The sequence below is a fragment of the Coregonus lavaretus genome (genome assembly GCF_964263955.1).
Source record: "Coregonus lavaretus genome assembly, chromosome: 15".
In the NCBI taxonomy this organism is placed as follows: domain Eukaryota; kingdom Metazoa; phylum Chordata; class Actinopteri; order Salmoniformes; family Salmonidae; genus Coregonus; species Coregonus lavaretus.
In genome coordinates, this window is record NC_140002.1 from 45,003,578 (window position 1) to 45,023,037 (window position 19,460).

The 19,460-nt window shown below is 43.4% G+C and overlaps 2 protein-coding genes across 2 annotated transcripts; both read left to right on the plus strand.

Annotated features, from left to right (window-relative positions):
- Window positions 1-4,830: 4,830 nt before the first annotated feature.
- Window positions 4,831-5,457, plus strand: LOC311142764 (claudin-4-like; the record flags this gene model as incomplete). The annotated part of the gene is made up of 1 exon (XM_084178435.1): window positions 4,831-5,457. One exon carries the CDS (start codon window positions 4,831-4,833, stop codon window positions 5,455-5,457), a length of 627 nt encoding a protein of 208 aa, XP_084034561.1.
- A 9,255-nt stretch (window positions 5,458-14,712) lies between these two features.
- Window positions 14,713-15,741, plus strand: LOC311143165 (claudin-4-like; the record flags this gene model as incomplete). Its single annotated transcript, XM_084178952.1, has 1 exon — window positions 14,713-15,741. One exon carries the CDS (start codon window positions 14,713-14,715, stop codon window positions 15,739-15,741), a length of 1,029 nt encoding a protein of 342 aa, XP_084035078.1.
- Between the last annotated feature and the right edge of the window lie 3,719 nt (window positions 15,742-19,460).

The window sequence follows — 19,460 nt, forward strand, 5'->3', positions numbered from 1 at the left end:
TTCTTACGTACCATATGGTCAAGCTGCTCCCACAACAGCTCAATAGGGTTGAGATCCGGTGACTGTGCTGGCCACTCCATTATATACAGAAAACCAGCTGACTTCTTCTTCCCTAAATAGTTATTGCATAGTTTGGAGCTGTGCTTTGGGTAATTGTCCTGTTGTAGGAGGAAATTGGCTCCAATCAAGCGCCGTCCACAGGGTATGGCATGGCATTGCAAAATGGAGTGATAGTCTTCCTTCTTCAAGATCCCTTTTACCCTGTACAAATCTCCCACTTTACCACCACCAAAGCACCCCCAGACCATCACATTGCCTCCACAATGCTTGAAAGATGGCATCAAGCACTCCTCCAGCATCTTTTCATTTGGTCTGCGTCTCACAAATGTTCTTCTTTGTGATCCGAACACCTCAAACTTCGATTCGTCTGTCCATAACACTTTTTTCCAATCTTCCTCTGTCCAGTGTCTGTGTTCTTTTGCCCATCTTAATCTTTTCTTTTTATTGGCCAGACTGAGATATGGCTTTTTCTTGGCAACTCTGCCTAGAAGGTCAGCATCCCAGAGTCGCCTCTTCACTGTTGATGTTGAGACTGGTGTTTTGCGGGTACTATTTAATGAAGCTGCCAGTTGAGGACCTGTGAGGCGTCTGTTTCTCAAACTAGACACTCTAATGTATTTGTCCTCTTGCTCAGTTGTGCACCGGGGCCTCCCACTCCTCTTTCTATTCTGGTTAGAGACAGTTTAAGCTGTTCTGTGAAGGGAATAGTACACAGCGTTGTACGAGATCTTCAGTTTCTTGGCAATTTCTCGCATGGAATAGCCTTAATTTCTCAGAACAAGAATAGACTGACGAGTTTCAGAAGAAAGTTATTTGTTTCTGGCCATTTTGAGCCTGTAATCGAACCCACAATTGCTGATGCTCCAGATACTCAACTAGTCTCAAGAAGGCCAGTTTTATTGCTTCTTTAATCAGCACAACAGTTTTCAGCTGTGCAAACATAATTGCAAAAAAAGGGTTTTCTAATGATCAATTAGCCTTTTAAAATGATAAACTTGGATTAGCAAACACAACGTGCCATTGGAACACAGGACTGATGGTTGCTGATAATGGGCCTCTGTACGCCTATGTAGATATTCCATTACAAATCAGCCGTTTCCAGCTACAATAGCCATTTACAACATTAACAATGTCTACACTGAATTTCTGATCAATTTGATGTTATTTTAATGAACAAAAAAATTGCTTTTCTTTCGAAAACAAGGACATTTCTAAGTGACCCCAAACTTTTGAACGGTAGTGTATGTAAATGTGGTGTTTCAGTTTATATTGTTATTTTTTTGGGCAAAAATGTCTAAAAACCTGTTTTTGCTTTGTCATTATGGGGTATTATGTTTAGATTAATGAGGGGGGAAAAAAACTATTTAAGCAATTTTAGAATAAGGCTGTAACGTAACAAAATGTGGAAAAAGTCAAGGGCTCTGAATACTTTCCGAATGCACTGTATATATGGTGACTGTTTAGTTCCAAAAATAAGCGGTTAGGACAGACACTTCAGACTATCACTTTTTGGCACTATCTGTTGTTCCATGTAGTACATCTGTTATTCAATGTGTTTGTATGGCTAATAGCAGTAAGGCCCCCCAAAAGAAATCATCCATTCTTTTTTTATATGTATATTTTTATACTTCAAGGGGTCTTAAAATTCTAAATCAAATAGCAAAATGATCCTTGATATGACCTTCTTAAAACAATTATATATAGCTTAGTAGAACCCCACTCTCAGCTTAGACAGGGCTTAGACTCTTATGGGTTAATGATTGGCATAATGTGGGCGTGCAGGATATGATAGAACAGTAACACACAGTAAAATATCAGTCCCGCTTTAAATGACGTTCAGCTTATAAAGGCTTCATAAACCCTTCATAAGCACTACATAATGTGTTACAAAGCATCTATAACCATATGGCATGCTTTATGAAGGGTTCATTAATGTGGCAAAACTGTGTGACAATCACTAATGTCAAATGTGACATAACCCACTATGTCAAATATGATATAAACGTGTGACATGTTGTGCTGAAGCTCTAAAGTGATATCATGTGCACGGAAGGTCTGGTGTACCAACGCATCAAACTTGGCCTTCATTAGTTAGGGTTAGGTTTAAAATCTAAATTTAAGGAGATAAATTGTGGAAATGGGCAGGGTTTAGCCATAATTATGACTTTTTGACTGTGTTAAGTAGTGACGATGACAAATACTTTACTCAGTAAAAGTGTAAAGAGGCAAAAAAGAGACAATAAAATATTATCTTGTTCAAAAGTTGTGTCCGTCATATCATTCCTGCATCAAACATTGTTAGAAATGGGTGTAATTGGTAACTCTTCCTCTTCTCTGCAACTGCATATGTGTGTGAGTTTGAGCGAGCGACAGGGAGAATGAGCAAGAGAGAAGTGGGAGAAACTTTCCATGACTCACCAAGGGAGGTGTCTGTTGAATCAGGACACAAGGGTTTTGCACGTGAAAAAAAAGGTGAGTTAAAATAGTATTTTATTTGCTTTACAATCTTATATTATTAGAAGTGGTTCTATTTCTATTGGATCTACTTACACTACACTCTTAGATTTTTTTTCTCCAAAAGGGTTCTTCGGCTGTCCCCATAGGAGAACCCTTTTGGTTCCAGGTAGAGCCCTCTGTGGAAAGGGTTCTACATGGAACCCAAAATAGTTCTACCTGGAACCAAAGGGTTCTTCAAAGTGTTCCTACGGGGACAGCCGATTAACCCTTTTAGGTTCTAGATACCACCTTTTTTCCTAAAAGTGTAAGATCAGACAATCATGGGCAGCTGAATAGCATGTCTTTTTTGGGGAAATCCAGTCTCAGTGAAACCTGATGCAGAGAAAAAACATTCATGATCATCAGCATAGCTAGTACAAACCTAGCTCTTACAAAGCTGGTAAGTAAGGAATCAATACACATTGAAGATCAGAGTATCAAGCAGAAAGAAAAAAAACATTTTGCACACAACTTACTGTCAATGACTATGGATTTAAGGAGGGGTGTTTCTTCTCTCTCCTGGCAGAGTAAGTCACTGGTAACTGAGTGGGTGGCCAAGCACTGCTGTAGAGGCCATGCATCAGGTTATTGACATGTTTCAGGAACTGTAAAGACAGAGACGAGTCATGATTAACAATTACCTAAGGTCTAGAAAGTACACTGACTGTGTTGCCTCTCAGCAATCTGGCGGAGAGAGATGGACAGCAAAACATAGGCTATTTACATTTCTTAGTCATCAGGCTGGATAACGTCTGTACACCTTTGCTTTGTTCCCTCCTCCATCCTTCCATCCAAGCTGGAAGATTCCTGCAAAAAAAGAAAATCAAGAATTGAAAAAGGTATAAGAGAGGCTAATTAACCAACAGACAGTGTTAGAGATGATAACAGTAACAGTAACGAGGGAACTTCCTCTATGCATTGATAAACCCCTCTGGCTTCTGGTGATGTCACGACTTCCGCCGAGGCTGCCCCCCCTCCTGGTTCGGGCAGGCTTTGGGGTTCGTCGTCACCGGAGTACTAGCTACTGCCGATCCCATTCTCATCACTCCACTTGTCATGTCTTGTCAATCACACACACCTGGTGCTCATTCCCCTAATTAGTATGTGTATAAGTGTTCCCTCTGTTCCCCTTGTCTTTGTGAGTGATTGTTTGTTGTAAGAGCGTGTAGCTCGGTTGAGCTACTATTCACTGTGCCAAGGTGGATGTTTTCCCTTGTAATGGTTTCGTTTGACGCTTGGGGCGTTTGATTTATGCAAACGCCCCAAGCGTTTACAATAATAATAATAATAAATTGTTATTTATTTTGCTCTTTTGCACCCCAGTATCTCTATTTGCACATAATCTCTTGCACATCTAGCATTCCAGTGTTAATACTAATTGTAATTATTTTGAACTATAGCCTATTTATTGCCTTACCTCCATAACTTGCTACATTTGCACACACTGTATATATATTTTCTGTTGTATTTTTTGACTTTATGTTTTTTTACCCCATATGTAACTCTGTGTTGTTGTTTTTATCGCACTGCTTTGCTTTATCTTGGCCAGGTCGCAGTTGTAAATGAGAACTTGTTCTCAACTGGCTTACCTGGTTAAATAACGGTTAAATAAAAAAAAAAAAAACAGAATGTAAACGGAATAAACTCTGGACTTCAGTATTTTACCTCCTGCGCCTGACTCCTTCATTCACCTCGTCACAGGTGAACATGCTGTTAGACCTGGTTTGTCTCTTTCTATGTCAATCAGCGACTCTTGTTGATCTGGACCTGTCTCAGAGTAGGAGTGCTGATCCAGGATTAGTTTAGCTTTTTAAATCATAATCATTAAGAGGGGGGACCTGATCGTATGTCAGCACTTCTACTCTGAGAAGCTTTATGAATACGGCCCTGAGGATATTATGTTTAGACAAAGTTGCTGCTTTTGGATGTGTGTGTGTGTGTGTGTGTTAGGAGAGTAATCTGGTCAGGTGAGATGGCTTAGGAAACGAGTTTCACCCGAGTGAGTGAGTGAGAGAGAGAGAGAGAGAGAGAGAGAGAGAGAGAGAGAGAGAGAGAGAGAGAGAGAGAGAGAGAGAGAGAGAGAGAGAGAGAGAGATGACAAAACTCCTCCCCTGTTCTGTCCCTTTTTCACAGTAAACCTGATAAGTCAGAGACGTAGAGGAAGTGAGTTTGTCATTGTCAAACTCTCCACTGTACACGCTATACTCTCCTGTCACCCTCTATATCTCTCCCTCCATCAGTTCAATCAGTCCATACTACCAGGGCTCCATCAGGATGGTGTCGGCTGGACTACAGATGCTGGGCATTGCCCTGGCAATCACTGGCTGGCTGGGAAGCATCATCATCTGTATTCTGCCCATGTGGAAGGTGACAGCCTTCATCGGAGCCAACATCATCACCGCTCAGGTCATCTGGGAAGGCTTATGGATGAACTGTGTAACCCAGAGTACGGGCCAGATGCAGTGTAAGGTCTACGACTCCCTCCTGGCCTTGCCCCAGGATCTGCAGGCCGCCAGGGCTCTCATCATCATTGCCGTCATCGCCGGCGTGTTCGCCATCCTGCTGGGCATCGGAGGGGGGAAGTGCACCAACTTTGTGGACGATGAGAGCTTAAAAGCTAAAGTCGCTATCGCTAGCGGGGTTATCTTCCTCATCGCTTCCCTCCTGGTCCTGGTTCCTGTCTGCTGGTCAGCCCAAACCATCATCCAAGACTTCTACAACCCCCTTTTGATCGAGGCCCAGAGGAGGGAGCTGGGGGCCTCGCTCTACATCGGCTGGGGCTCCGCAGGGCTGATGATCCTGGGCGGGGCACTCCTCTGCAGCTCCTGCCCACCCAGCGATGAGAACAACTACGATGTCAAGTACTCCAAGGCTGCTGCCAGCAGCAAGGCCTACGTCTAGATGTTTAGACACACCACAGACCAGACCACCACAGACCAGACCACCACAGACCACCACAGACCAGACCACCACAGACCAGACCACCCAGAGCCTGTGGATGAGGGGACTGAAGGGGTGTTGAAAATGGGACTTTCAAGGTTGTTCACTGTGCTATTTTATTGTTTTTACCACATTCCTTGCACTGATGTAGTTTCTCCCCATTGTGAATTTGCTGATAGAGTTTTTTTGCTTTTACTGTCATGTTCGACTGTGGTACCACAGTGAAATTGAAGTGTCAATGTATGTGTGAGTTGACAGAGTGTTGGCTAAAGTATGTGCTTTCTAGTTAGTGTAAAATGTGATGTCAGTTACTATGAAAATCATTTAGTCAAATGTTGAAGAGTCCCTCTCTAGGGTCTCAGAGAAAAAGTATACAACCAAGTATCATAAAAACAGAATTCCACTCACTCTTGAACACACCGTTATCATTCTTGAAATATGTTATTGGACTCTTTCTAGAATTTAAGTTGTAAAACGTCTGGCACGGTTCATGAATTGGGCAAGGTTGAATTTAACTGTTCTATTAAAATTGTTTAATGTGTTTGTATGTCGCCTTCCTACTGTCACATGGATTTGTTTTGTCGTGTTGTATTACGCTCAGTACTATACTATATTATTATTAATATTATTCTATATTATTTGCATCCTAAGATGTATTTTAAACCAAAATATTAAGTATTCTATTATTCACCCATAAAATAATTAAGTCAGACCATTAATTTCTGTTTTAAAAAGTGGATCCTTTAAAAAAAAACTTTAACTCATAATGACTGTGTCTTTTCCTGAAGGGAATAGCTCAATGTGTATGTATAGTGAGGGAAAAAAAGTATTTGATCCCCTGCTGATATTGTACGTTTGCCCACTGACAAAGAAATGATCAGTCTATAATTTTAACAAAAAAATCCAGAAAAACGCATGTCAAAAATGTTATAAATTGATTTGCATTTTAATGAGGGAAATAGTATTTGACCCCCTCTCAATCAGAAAGATTTCTGGCTCCCAGGTGTCTTTTATACAGGTAACGAGCTGAGATTAGGAGCACACTCTTAAAGGGAGTGCTCCTAATCTCAGCTTGTTACCTTTATAAAAGACACCTGTCCACAGAAGCAATCAATCAATCAGATTCCAAACTCTCCACCATGGCCAAGACCAAAGAACTCTCCAAGGATGTCAGGGACAAGATTGTAGACCTACACAAGGCTGGAATGGGCTTACAAGACCATCGCCAAGCAGCTTGGTGAGAAGGTGACAACAGTTGGTGCGATTATTCGCAAATGGAAGAAACACAAAAGAACTGTCAATCTCCATCGGCCTGGGGCTCCATGCAAGATCTCACCTCGTGGAGTTGCAATGATCATGAGAACAGTGAGGAATCAGCCCAGAACTACACGGGAGGATCTTGTCAATGATCTCAAGGCAGCTGGGACCATAGTCACCAAGAAAACAATTGGTAACACACTACGCCGTGAAGGACTGAAATCCTGCAGCGCCCGCAAGGTCCCCCTGCTCAAGAAAGCACATATACATGCCCGACTGAAGTTTGCCAATGAACATCTGAATGATTCAGAGGAGAACTGGGTGAAAGTGTTGTGGTCAGATGAGACCAAAATTGAGCTCTTTGGCATCAACTCAACTCGCCGTGTTTGGAAGAGGAGGAATGCTGCCTATGACCCCAAGAACACCATCCCCACTGTCAAACATGGAGGTGGAAACATTATGCTTTGGGGGTGTTTTTCTGCTAAGTGGACAGGACAACTTCACCGCATCAAAGGGACTATGGACGGGGTCAAGTTCCCTCAGCCAGGGCATTGAAAATGGGTCGTGGATGGGTATTCCAGCATGACAATGACCCAAAACACACGGCCAAGGCAACAAAGGAGTGGCTCAAGAAGAAGCACATTAAGGTCCTGGAGTGGCCTAGCCAGTCTCCAGACCTTAATCCCATAGAAAATCTGTGGAGGGAGCTGAAGGTTAGAGTTGCCAAACGTCAGCCTCGAAACCTTAATGACTTGGAGAAGATCTGCAAAGAGGAGTGGGACAAAATCCCTCCTGAGATGTGTGCAAACCTGGTGGCCAACTACAAGAAACATCTGACCTCTGCGATTGCCAACAAGGGTTTTGCCACCAAGTACTAAGTCATGTTTTGCAGAGGGGTCAAATACTTATTTCCCTCATTAAAATGCAAATCAATTTATAACAATTTTGACATGCGTTTTTCTGGATTTTTTGGTTGTTATTCTGTCTCTCACTGTTCAAATAAACCTACCATTAAAATTATAGACTGATCATTTCTTTGTCAGTGGGCAAACGTACAAAATCAGCAGGGGATCAAATACTTTTTTCCCTCACTGTATATGTGTGACACACACCAAAATAACTTGTTGGGCAGTGTTGCACTCAGCTCAAGTAATTTTGTACATAAAGGAATCTGTGCAAACAGGTTGTGTTACTAAGAGATGTGACAATGTGGACTACTTCAGAGAGAATGCTACAGATCAACACACAGAGGGGAGGGGGGGAGAGGGAAGAGAGATAGAGACAGAGAGGGGGAGGGGGAGAGGAAGAAGAAGAACTGGTAGAAACAGAGAGGAGGAGAGGGAGACGGCGAGGCAGAGTCAGAAAGGGGATAGGGAGACTGTGAGGTAGAGACGAGAGGGGAGAGGGAGACTGAGAGGTAGAGACAGAGAAGGGAGAGGGAGACTGAGAGGTAGAGACAGAGAGGGGAGAGGGAGACTGAGAGGTCGAGAGACGGAGGAGCAGAACTTTTGAGTGTGTGTGCGTTCATGCATGCGTCCGTATATGTAAGTGTGTTAAGAGGTTTCAAGTGGTGTTGGCAGCCCTGATAAAAACACACAACAAACCTCCTCTTGGGATTCTGGCTTGCACAGTTGAGCCATACCTTTAATGGTACTTCACAATCACACAAGTCATTCATTCATTCATTCATTCATTTACTCTACATTCAGTCCAGTGTACTGTGTTGACGTCAGATAGGGGAGGTTAAGACAGTTCACGATTGCATAATGCTCGTCACTTGAGACGAATGTTGGGAATAGTTACTTGGTATCACATATTACTCGTTACATTTAACAAAAGTAACACATTATTTAAAAATATTACTCTGTGTGGAAAGCAACACATTATATTAATACTTGTATTACTTTGCGTTACTTTCAAGAAAATAATCAAAAAATCTCACAGTTTGTTTGACTGAGGGAGCAAGGCAAGCCGTGCGCGGTCTACCAAAGATATGCTACTTACTCAGGTTTGATCACTAGGTTCTCCTTTCATTTGTGGCACTGCTTTCCAGTGCTAGTTTACAAGTGCTGCACTATATATGGGCAGCTTAATTATCCATATATACTGTAAGACAAACATCTGTACAGATTTCCTATCTTTTCATTCAAAATCTTTCTCTCCAGCCAGTTCTATAGAGCCCCACAGTGGAGGTGTCATAAGACCCATAAAACCTACCGATCAAACAGGGAAATGGTTCCAATTATTTTTCCACCATTAATGGTTCCCATAGGGAATTTTAGAAATACTTAAAAGAAGGGCTGTGTTTCATGTAGGCTTACCTTGGCGTGACGTTTTGATAACCATGTAAATCTCTTTCGGACAAGGTGACTTGTATCAATATATTCGGCTCTATTTACTCTCAGATTTGAAAATGCTAATTAGCATCAAAGTAGACATCATGTAAGACTACAAATCCCTGCAAGCTCCTGAACGTCATCTCTAGCTGACATCTTTGCTAACAGGTATTGTGTCAATTTAAAACTTGCACAAGACAGTTCACAGAATTGTCAATTGAAAGAAAGGCAGCCAATTTATTCATTGCTAAATTTAGATAACATTATACAGATAATCCAGAGATTCTTACCTTTGCCTCAATTTAAAAGTCTCGTCAGATCATCATGGCATTTGTAGTTCTTTATGATAGCTACAGTGGGGGAAAAAAATATTTAGTCAGTCACCAATTGTGCAAGTTCTCCCACTTAAAAAGATGAGAGAGGCCTGTAATTTTCATCATATGTACACGTAAACTATAACAGACAAATAGAGAAAAAAAATCCAGAAAATCACATTGTAGGATTTTTTATGAATTTATTTGCAAATTATGGTGGAAAATAAGTATTTGGTGACCTACAAACAAGCAAGATTTCTGGCTCTCACACACCTGTAACTTCTTCTTTAAGAGGCTCCTCTGTCCTCCACTCGTTACCTGTATTAATGGCACCTGTTTGAACTTGTTATCAGTATAAAAGACACCTGTCCACAACCTCAAACAGTCACACTCCAAACTCCACTATGGCCAAGACCAAAGAGCTGTCAAAGGACACCAGAAACAAAATTGTAGACCTGCACCAGGCTGGGAAGACTGAATCTGCAATAGGTAAGCAGCTTGGTTTGAAGAAATCAACTGTGGGAGCAATTATTAGGAAATGGAAGACATACAAGACCACTGATAATCTCCCTCGATCTGGGGCTCCACGCAAGATCTCACCCCGTGGGGTCAAAATGATCACAAGAACGGTGAGCAAAAATCCCAGAACCACACAGGGGGACCTAGTGAATGACCTGCAGAGAGCTGGGACCAAAGTAACAAAGCCTACCATCAGTAACACACTACGCCGCCAGGGACTCAAATCCTGCAGTGCCAGACATGTCCCCCTGCATAAGCCAGTACATGTCCAGGCCCGTCTGAAGTTTGCTAGAGTGCATTTGGATGATCCAGAAGAGGATTGGGAGAATGTCATATGGTCAGATGAAACCAAAATAGAACTTTTTGGTAAAAACTCAACTCGTCGTGTTTGGAGGACAAAAAATGCTGAGTTGCATCCAAAGAACACCATACCTACTGTGAAGCATGGGGGTGGAAACATCATGCTTTGGGGCTGTTTTTCTGCAAAGGGACCAGGACGACTGATCCGTGTAAAGGAAAGAATGAATGGGGCCATGTATCGTGAGATTTTGAGTGAAAACCTCCTTCCATCAGCAAGGGCATTGAAGATGAAACGTGGCTGGGTCTTTCAGCATGACAATGATCCCAAACACACCGCCCGGGCAACGAAGGAGTGGCTTCGTAAGAAGCATTTCAAGGTCCTGGAGTGGCCTAGCCAGTCTCCAGATCTCAACCCCATAGAAAATCTTTGGAGGGAGTTGAAAGTCCGTGTTGCCCAGCGACAGCCCCAAAACATCACTGCTCTAGAGGAGATCTGCATGGAGGAATGGGACAAAATACCAGCAACAGTGTGTGAAAACCTTGTGAAGACTTACAGAAAACGTTTGACCTGTGTCATTGCCAACAAAGGGTATATAACAAAGTATTGAGAAACTTTTGTTATTGACCAAATACATATTTTCCACCATAATTTGCAAATAAATTCATTAAAAATCCTACAATGTGATTTTCTGGATTTTGTTTTCTCCTTTTGTCTGTCATAGTTGACGTGTACCTATGATGAAAATTACAGGCCTCTCTCATCTTTTTAAGTGGGAGAACTTGCACAATTGGTGGCTGACTAAATACTTTTTTTTCCCCACTGTACATTAGCAGCTAATTAGCATTTCATTTTTGTGGGGTAAATTGTGGAAAAGCGATTGGAACCATTGCCTTGTTTGAACACTAGGTTTTATGGGTATTATGACTCATACTGTGGTACTCTATTGACCACACGTACACAGACCCATTAGATGTATAGAGGGCACTCTTGCCACTAGACGGGAAAGCCACATATGAGCTTTGCTACCACAGAATCAATGGCAAAGATCAGACGTGTGCCCTCTTGACAGCAGCTGTCATGACATTTCTCCAAACAGCCTTTCTCCGCTCGCTTGAGAACTAAATGAGGAAACAAGTCGAGATCCGATCATGGAAACACGCGACCGGTAGAGATATTATTCTGAAAGTAACGCACATGTTGTTTGACAAAGTAGCTGTAATAATATTACCCAAACTGCAAAAAGTAACCCGTTACTGATAAAAGTTATTTGATTACGTAACGCAATACTTTTGTAACGCGTTACCCCCAACACTGCAATCAAAACCAAGTCAAACATAAAATTGTTATCACACAGCCAGAATGCGTTTTGAATAAATGTTTGTTTATTTTTCAGAATGACCCCCATCCCTGTGTTTGTATCTCTGAGGCCCTCTGTTGTTGGTTATCAGTGTAATACCAGAAGTAGCAGCAGCACCATATACACTGCTCAAAAAAATAAAGGGAACACTTAAACAACACAATGTAACTCCAAGTCAATCACACTTCTGTGAAATCAAACTGTCCCATTAGGAAGCAACACTGATTGACAATAAATGTCAAATGCTGTTGTGCAAATTGGATAGACAACAGGTGTAAATTATAGGCATTTAGCAAGACACCCCCAATAAAGACTGGTTTTGCAGGTGGTGACCACAGACCACTTCTCAGTTCCTATGCTTCCTGGCTGATGTTTTGGTCACTTTTGAATGCTGGCGGTGCTTTCACTCTAGTGGTAGCATGAGACGGAGTCTACAACCCACACAAGTGGCTCAGGTAGTGCAGCTCATCCAGGATGGCACATCAATGCGAGCTGTGGCAAGAAGGTTTGCTGTGTCTGTCAGCGTAGTGTCCAGAGCATGGAGGCGCTACCAGGAGACAGGCCAGTACATCAGGAGACGTGGAGGAGGCCGTAGGAGGGCAACAACCCAGCAGCAGGACTGCTACCTCCGCCTTTGTGCAAGGAGGAGCAGGTGGAGCACTGCCAGAGCCCTGCAAAATGACCTCCAGCAGGCCACAAATGTGCATGTGTCTGCTCAAACGGTCAGAAACCGACTCCATGAGGGTGGTATGAGGGCCCGACGTCCACAGGTGGGGGTTGTGCTTACAGCCCAACACCATGCGCCCTGTGCTCTTCACAGATGAAAGCAGGTTCACACTGAGCACATGTGACAGACGTGACAGAGTCTGGAGACGCCGTGGAGAACGTTCTGCTGCCTGCAACATCCTCCAGCATGACCGGTTTGGCGGTGGGTCAGTCATGGTGTGGGGTGGCATTTCTTTGGGGGGCCGCACAGCCCTCCATGTGCTCGCCAGAGGTAGCCTGACTGCCATTAGGTACCGAGATGAGATCCTCAGACCCCTTGTGAGACCATATGCTGGTGTGGTTGGCCCTGGGTTCCTCTTAATGCAAGACAATGCTAGACCTCATGTGGCTGGAGTGTGTCAGCAGTTCCTGCAAGAGGAAGGCATTGATGCTATGGACTGGCCCGCCCGTTCCCCAGACCTGAATCCAATTGAGCACATCTGGGACATCATGTCTCGCTCCATCCACCAACGCCACGTTGCACCACAGACTGTCCAGGAGTTGGCGGATGCTTTAGTCCAGGTCTGGGAGGTGATCCCTCAGGAGACCATCCGCCACCTCATCAGGAGCATGCCCAGGCGTTGTAGGGAGGTCATACAGGCACGTGGAGGCCACACACACTACTGAGCCTCATTTTGACTTGTTTTAAGGACATTACATCAAAGTTGGATCAGCCTGTAGTGTGGTTTTCCACTTTAATTTTGAGGGTGACTCCAAATCCAGACCTCCATGGGTTGATACATTTGATTTCCATTGATAATTTTTGTGTGATTTTGTTGTCAGCACATTCAACTATGTAAAGAAAAAAATATTTAATAAGATTATTTAATTCATTCAGATCTAGGATGTGTTGTTTAAGTGTTCCCTTTATTTTTTTGAGCAGTGTAGTTACTGAACCACACCCCAGTGTTTGTGTGTAGGTAAAATACAAATGTGCCGTCTGGACACAAGATGGTTATCGCTGTCTGAAGAGTTACAGTTGACTCTGTTTACGTTACACTGGCAACAAGCAAGCTGTTTTCAGATTTATCAGATAAGGGCACACACACACATGCATGCACGCGCACACACACACATTTAAAAACACTTACACACTGTCTGAATCACCATCACCAGCAGTCAGATTATTTGCACCATAACACTTGAAATTACTGTAATTCACAGTCCCAGTCCCTATAATATGTAGGTGGTCCTTCATAATCTTTTAATTGACAGCATGGACTCTAAACCACCCCCTGGCCACACAAAGCCTCCTTCACAACTTCACACGAAGCGTGAGATAAAATAACGAAATATAAATGTCTACGAGTGGGGGAGTATGGTTTCAAACTGGTTATTCTGAACACCATCTTTTGTTGTAATAAAAAGCCTTTTCTCTCAGTTGATCCTGTTAGATGTCCCTCCTCCCCCTGTCACACTCTGCTCAATGTGTCCCTTCAAACACACATGCAAACACTTTACACATGCAACATCTGACACACATTCTCTCTATCCCCCCCCCCCCCCCCCCCACAATGTAATAACTGTGCTCAACTGAAACCAAAATTAAGACATCAAAAAGTGTGGCAAAATCATGAAGGTCCAATGAGTAAGATGTTCATGAAGGCATCAACTAAGGCACATTGCCTGAATAAAGTACTATCTTACCTCCTTTCCAGTATTTTCCACAACCCATAATGCCTTGCATCATGCTCCGCCCTCATTGCCCAGAGAAGAACCTGACAGGCTAGAAGATGATGTCACTATTGTCACAGGCACCTCCACACCTCTCCCACTCAGTCACTCAGTCACTCAGTCATCCCCAGAGGGAGGTGTGGTATATACACCTGCTCACTGTCACCCAGGTGGATACTCAAGAGAGAGCGAGAGAAGACAACACTGAGGCCGCTGCTCAAAGAGAGAGAAAGAAAGAGAAGAGAGAGAGAGAGAGAGAGAGAGAGAGAGAGAGAGAGAGAGAGAGAGAGAGAGAGAGAGAGAGAGATTTTAAAAGGAAATGTAGTGGAAGACACAGATACACCTGGAGGCAGGCAGGTAGGTAGCAGAAGCAGCAGAGAGCTGGGTCTATAGGCCAGTAACAGGTAGACAGGGCAGCGAGCTGGGATCTCTGACATCTCTGTTGACTCACTATTCATAACAACAGCTTAGCAGAGAGATAGAAGAGGCTGGAACTGAAGAAAGGTCAGCTGAAAAAGCCATTAAAGGACTGAGAAGCAGGAGGACGTGACTAAATAATGTTTCACTTCAGGTCTCAGAAGGACACACGCTAGATACACTAAGACCCTGAAGGATCCAACTTTCTAAGGACTCTGACTGACAAACAGCAACCAGCTGGGGAGCCAGTGTGTCGTCTCCTCTGCCTCCTCCACCATGGCCTCTTTGGGGATGCAGATGTTGGCCAGCGCCCTGAGCCTGCTGGGCTGGATGGGGGTCATCGTGACCTGCGTCCTGCCCATGTGGAGGGTCACGGCCTTCATTGGCGCCACCATCATCACCTCTCAGACTATCTGGGAGGGTATCTGGATGAGCTGTGTGGCCGAGAGTACAGGACAGATCCAGTGTAAGCCCTATGACTCCCTCTTGGCCCTGAGCTCCGACCTCCAAGCTGCAAGAGCGCTCACCGTCCTCGCCATCGCCACAGGCGCCACCGGGCTCCTACTAGCCTTCGTCGGGGGGAAGTGCACCCGGTTTCTGGACGAGCAAGGGGGTGGGGTCAAAGGCCGGGTTGCCGTGGCAGCGGGCACGGTGTTGATCGCCACGGGGGTTCTGTGCCTGATCCCCACGTCATGGGCCGCTGGGGCAGTGGTGCAGGGGTTCTACAGCTCCACCACCGACGCCCAGCGGAGGGAGATCGGGGCGTGTCTCTACATCGGCTGGGGGGCGTCCATCCTGCTCATCCTGGGAGGGGGGCTGTTCATCAGCTCCTCCTGCCCCCTCCAGGCCCACGACGAGGATAAGAGCCCCTCAGTCCGCTACCTGGTGGTCCGCTCCTCCAACGGGGCTGCGTCCAGCCAGGCAGCATCTTTCCAGCGCAGCAGGGGACCGTCCGCAAAGTCCCAGTCCAATGGCCCGGTCATCACCAGGTCCCACAGCAGACAGGCAGCGTCTGCAATGTCTCAGCCCAGGGAAGTGGTGAACACCAGGCCTCCCTGGGAGGAGGATGATGGGCTGACTGTGGTGGAGCAGAACTACAGGCTGGGTTCTGGGGGGTCCGAGGGGAGTAAGGCACCGTCTACAACGTTTCAGCTGAGACTGGAACCTGCCATGTCCGAGGAGAGCGAGGGAGCGTCTTCGAAGTATCAGATGAAGAGACTGGAGTCTCAGGAGAGTTTAGCAGAATCAGACAAGCCTCAACACAGTGAGGACGCATCCTCAAATCCAACAAAGATCTATATCTGAGAACACACAGCATCATCACTCGAGTCGAATGATTGTCCTCCATAGTGTCTTCTATTTGTGAGTCTACAGATTACTTTAGAGGCCGATCCGGGAGCATACATATTTTGGTGCAGTGTGGGCAGGGGCCTTCCTGGTTATGGTTGGTGCTTGAGCCTTCCTGGTGTTGAGTCTCTCCTTGCATAGCTGCCCCTTGTACTCTGCGGTACGGTGGAGATCTTTTTTGTTTAGTGCAGCTCCCTCTTGAATCTTTTTTCTCAAGCTGTGTCTATTTAGTGTAATGTCTTCCCTGTTGTTAGAGGTGATGTCGAAGTTCTTCAGGTATGTTTTCATGTTGTCTTTGTAGCTGACCTTCCTTTAACTGGAAGTACATTATCTGTTTTGGGAGGCGTGAGTTGGGCATCCAGAAGACACGGCCTGTCCATCGGAGTTGGTGTTGCATTATGGTAATGGTGAAGCTGTTTATGTTGGCCTCCTCCAGAACGCTGGTGCTAACCCTCAGGTTTTTCTCTAAGGATCTTTGGTGGTGTTGTTCCAGTGCTTTCAGGTGCCTACTGTAGATGGTCCATGTTTTGGCTCCATATAGCAGTGTGGGGAGGAAAACAGCTTTGTAGTATGGACATAATGAACATATTGCATATGTGTACATGTGACATAATGAACGTAATGCATATGTGCACAAGTTTACTTGTTTATTTGTTTTGTGTGTATGGTGATATTATAAATTGGTCAGTACAGGTGCATCAAAGCTGGGACCAAGAGAATGAAAAACAGCTTCTATCTCAAGGCCATCAGTCTGTCAAATAGCCATCACTAGCACATTAGAGGCTGCTGCTGCCTATTGAAATCACTGGCCACTTAAAAAAATGGAACACTAGTCACTTTAATAATGTTTACATATCTTGCACTACTCATCTCATATGTATATACTGCTTTCTATTCTATAATATTATACTGTATCTTAGTCCATGCGGCTCTGTCATTGCTTGTCCATATATGTATATATTCTTAAATTCCATTCCTTACTAGTTTTGTGTGTATTGGGTATATGTTGTGAAATTGTTAGATATTACTTGTTAGATATTACTGCACTGTCGGAGCTAGAAGCACAAGCATTTCGCTACACCCGCTATAACATCTGCTAAACATGTGTATGTGACAAATAAAATGTGATTTGTAATAGGATATGACTGTCACTGAAAGTTAGGTTTGTTTTTTATTAGTTGGGTTTGTTCATGAAGTTAAAACATGTTTACTTGTTTTGTTACTGTAATAATGTATCTAAAGCATGCACAGAGTCTACTTCCATCTATGTGAATATGAATTCAGTACCTTCAGTACATTTCACTGCACCAATCCGATGTATGTGACAATAAAACATTTTTGAACAATAATCATACATTATTTACAGTAAGACTATGGATTTGTGTTTATATGGTGCTTCTTGGTTCTGCTACAATAAATCTTATAATAATTTACATTAGCTACAGCTTGAGTTCGTTTCATAGCTTCATTTGGATACATTTGAAATAAAATGCCAAGAATTTGATCCTCTTTATGTAGCACTTTCACATGCAACACTCAAAGTAAATTCAATATGACTTATATGTGAATTCAGAAATGTTTTGCCTTGGGATTTCAAAATGGACACAGCAAGTCATGCACTGCCAAAATGGGCACTGTTTCCTCAGAATAAGGTTTCTGTGTAGACTGCAGATGGCTGCAAGCCTGCTCCCAGATCTCTTTGTGTTGTCTTGCCACAGCACAAACAGATCAGTGACCAGGCTAGATAGCTGCTTCTGCTACAGTGTCCTTCCTCTATTCTAGGAACCCCCCCACTCCCACCCTGTGTGACTCCAGCCACAGCTCTCCTATGGAAAGCCCCGGCCGGAACAAACCAGTTTGACAGAGAGTGAGCTAAGGCTGAGCTCACACCAATGGTTTGCATTGTGATGGGGAAGAGAAACACCAAGGTTGCGTCCCTAATGGCATACTATTCCCTATATAGTGCACTACTTTTGCCAGGGCCTATGATGTGTTTGTGAAGGATTCAAATGTGAGTTTCACCAGATCATGTACACATGACATACATGTGACGTCTAGGTTTTGTTTATTCAAATATGTATGTTTTCCTGTTTACCATGAACATCATATCTGTATTATGAGGTGGGGATCAAATGTACTGTGGGCCTACATGCTTATAAAATGTACTATGTATTGTAGCGACCATGTGTTTATAAGCGCGGGTATCTACTTTGCCACATGAGCATGCTACGGGCCAGAAGGTTAGGATTCAAGCCGTTTTATTACAGTATGTTACAAACACAAGCTCTAAATTAGTTAACATGATCTACTTCTGTAAATGTCACATTTGAACGGCATCTATTGTTTTTGAACAGCTGCTCATCACTCTTGATGAAGCCATGTTATTTGTTTTCTCCAAACACCACATAATGGCAGGTTTACATAATTGACCACATGCATTTAACTGTTTATAGACTGAACACCACATTAGAACCAATGAACACGTTTTAATCTTATGTTAGATACACTCACATGATTTGACTTTTGCTGTAGGTCTACTGCAGATTACTGTCAGATTCTAGTATTGGAGAGTGTGAGAATCAGGGTATGAGTCAGCTTACTGCTGCACATCTTTTGGTTGTACTAGTAACTTTATAGTAGTGATGACATAGAATAATAGTGTCTATACATGTTAGCAAAAATATATATATGTTTGAGAATGGGAATTTATCAGATCTCTGTCAAATTAAAGACCATAGATCTTTGAACACCGTGCAAAGATCACGCTGTACTGGTCTGTTATCCTATTCTGTACTGCCATCTAGTGGGGGAACATACACACACAAATCACATTTGATTGGTCACATGCGTCGAATACAAAAGGTGTAGACTTTACCCTGAAATGCTTACTTACGAGCCCATTCCCAACAATGCAGAGTTAAAAAGTAAGACAAATATTTGCTAAAGAAAAAAGAAAGTAGAAACACAATAAAATACCAATAACTAGGCTATATACAAGGAGTCCCAGTACCTAGTCAATGTGCAGGGGTACAAGGTAGTTGAGGTAATTGAGGATGACATATTATTGGAATCTGTGTGTGTAGCCTGACAGGTAGGATGACTGACAATAGTGAAGGTGAACGGGTGGTCAGGTCAGGGGTCAGGTGACTGAGAGGAATGGAGACTGAGGCAGGAATTATTTTAACCACAAAGTGGTATATTTACTGGATAGTTTTGTGTGCTGCATAACAAAGGAAACAGAATAACATGTATCAAATCAAATCATTCTCATGAAGTAATTCAGCAATTCAGTTCAATATGAATTAAATATGAAGCATGATTGAGTCATTTAGGATCATAACCGTTCATAATCATGATAATGCCAAATAAATCGATCAGTTATCAATTATTCGATCTATGATCTCAATCAGTTTTATCTCAGGATGATCAAGTTTGTCTTCATATGTACATTTCATGTCGTTACATTTTAACCATATTTGTCCCGTGATGATCTGTAGGACCGTGATCATTGTCCATTGATATAACACAATAGGTTTGAAGCGTGCGCTCCAAGCCGCGCTCTGTGGTAATAACTATAAACAATAACTGATGGCCCACTCTCCTGAGGGCAACAGATAGTTCAGATGAAAGATAACAGATTCGGTGGACTTATGTTGATTTGTGGACGCACACAATGT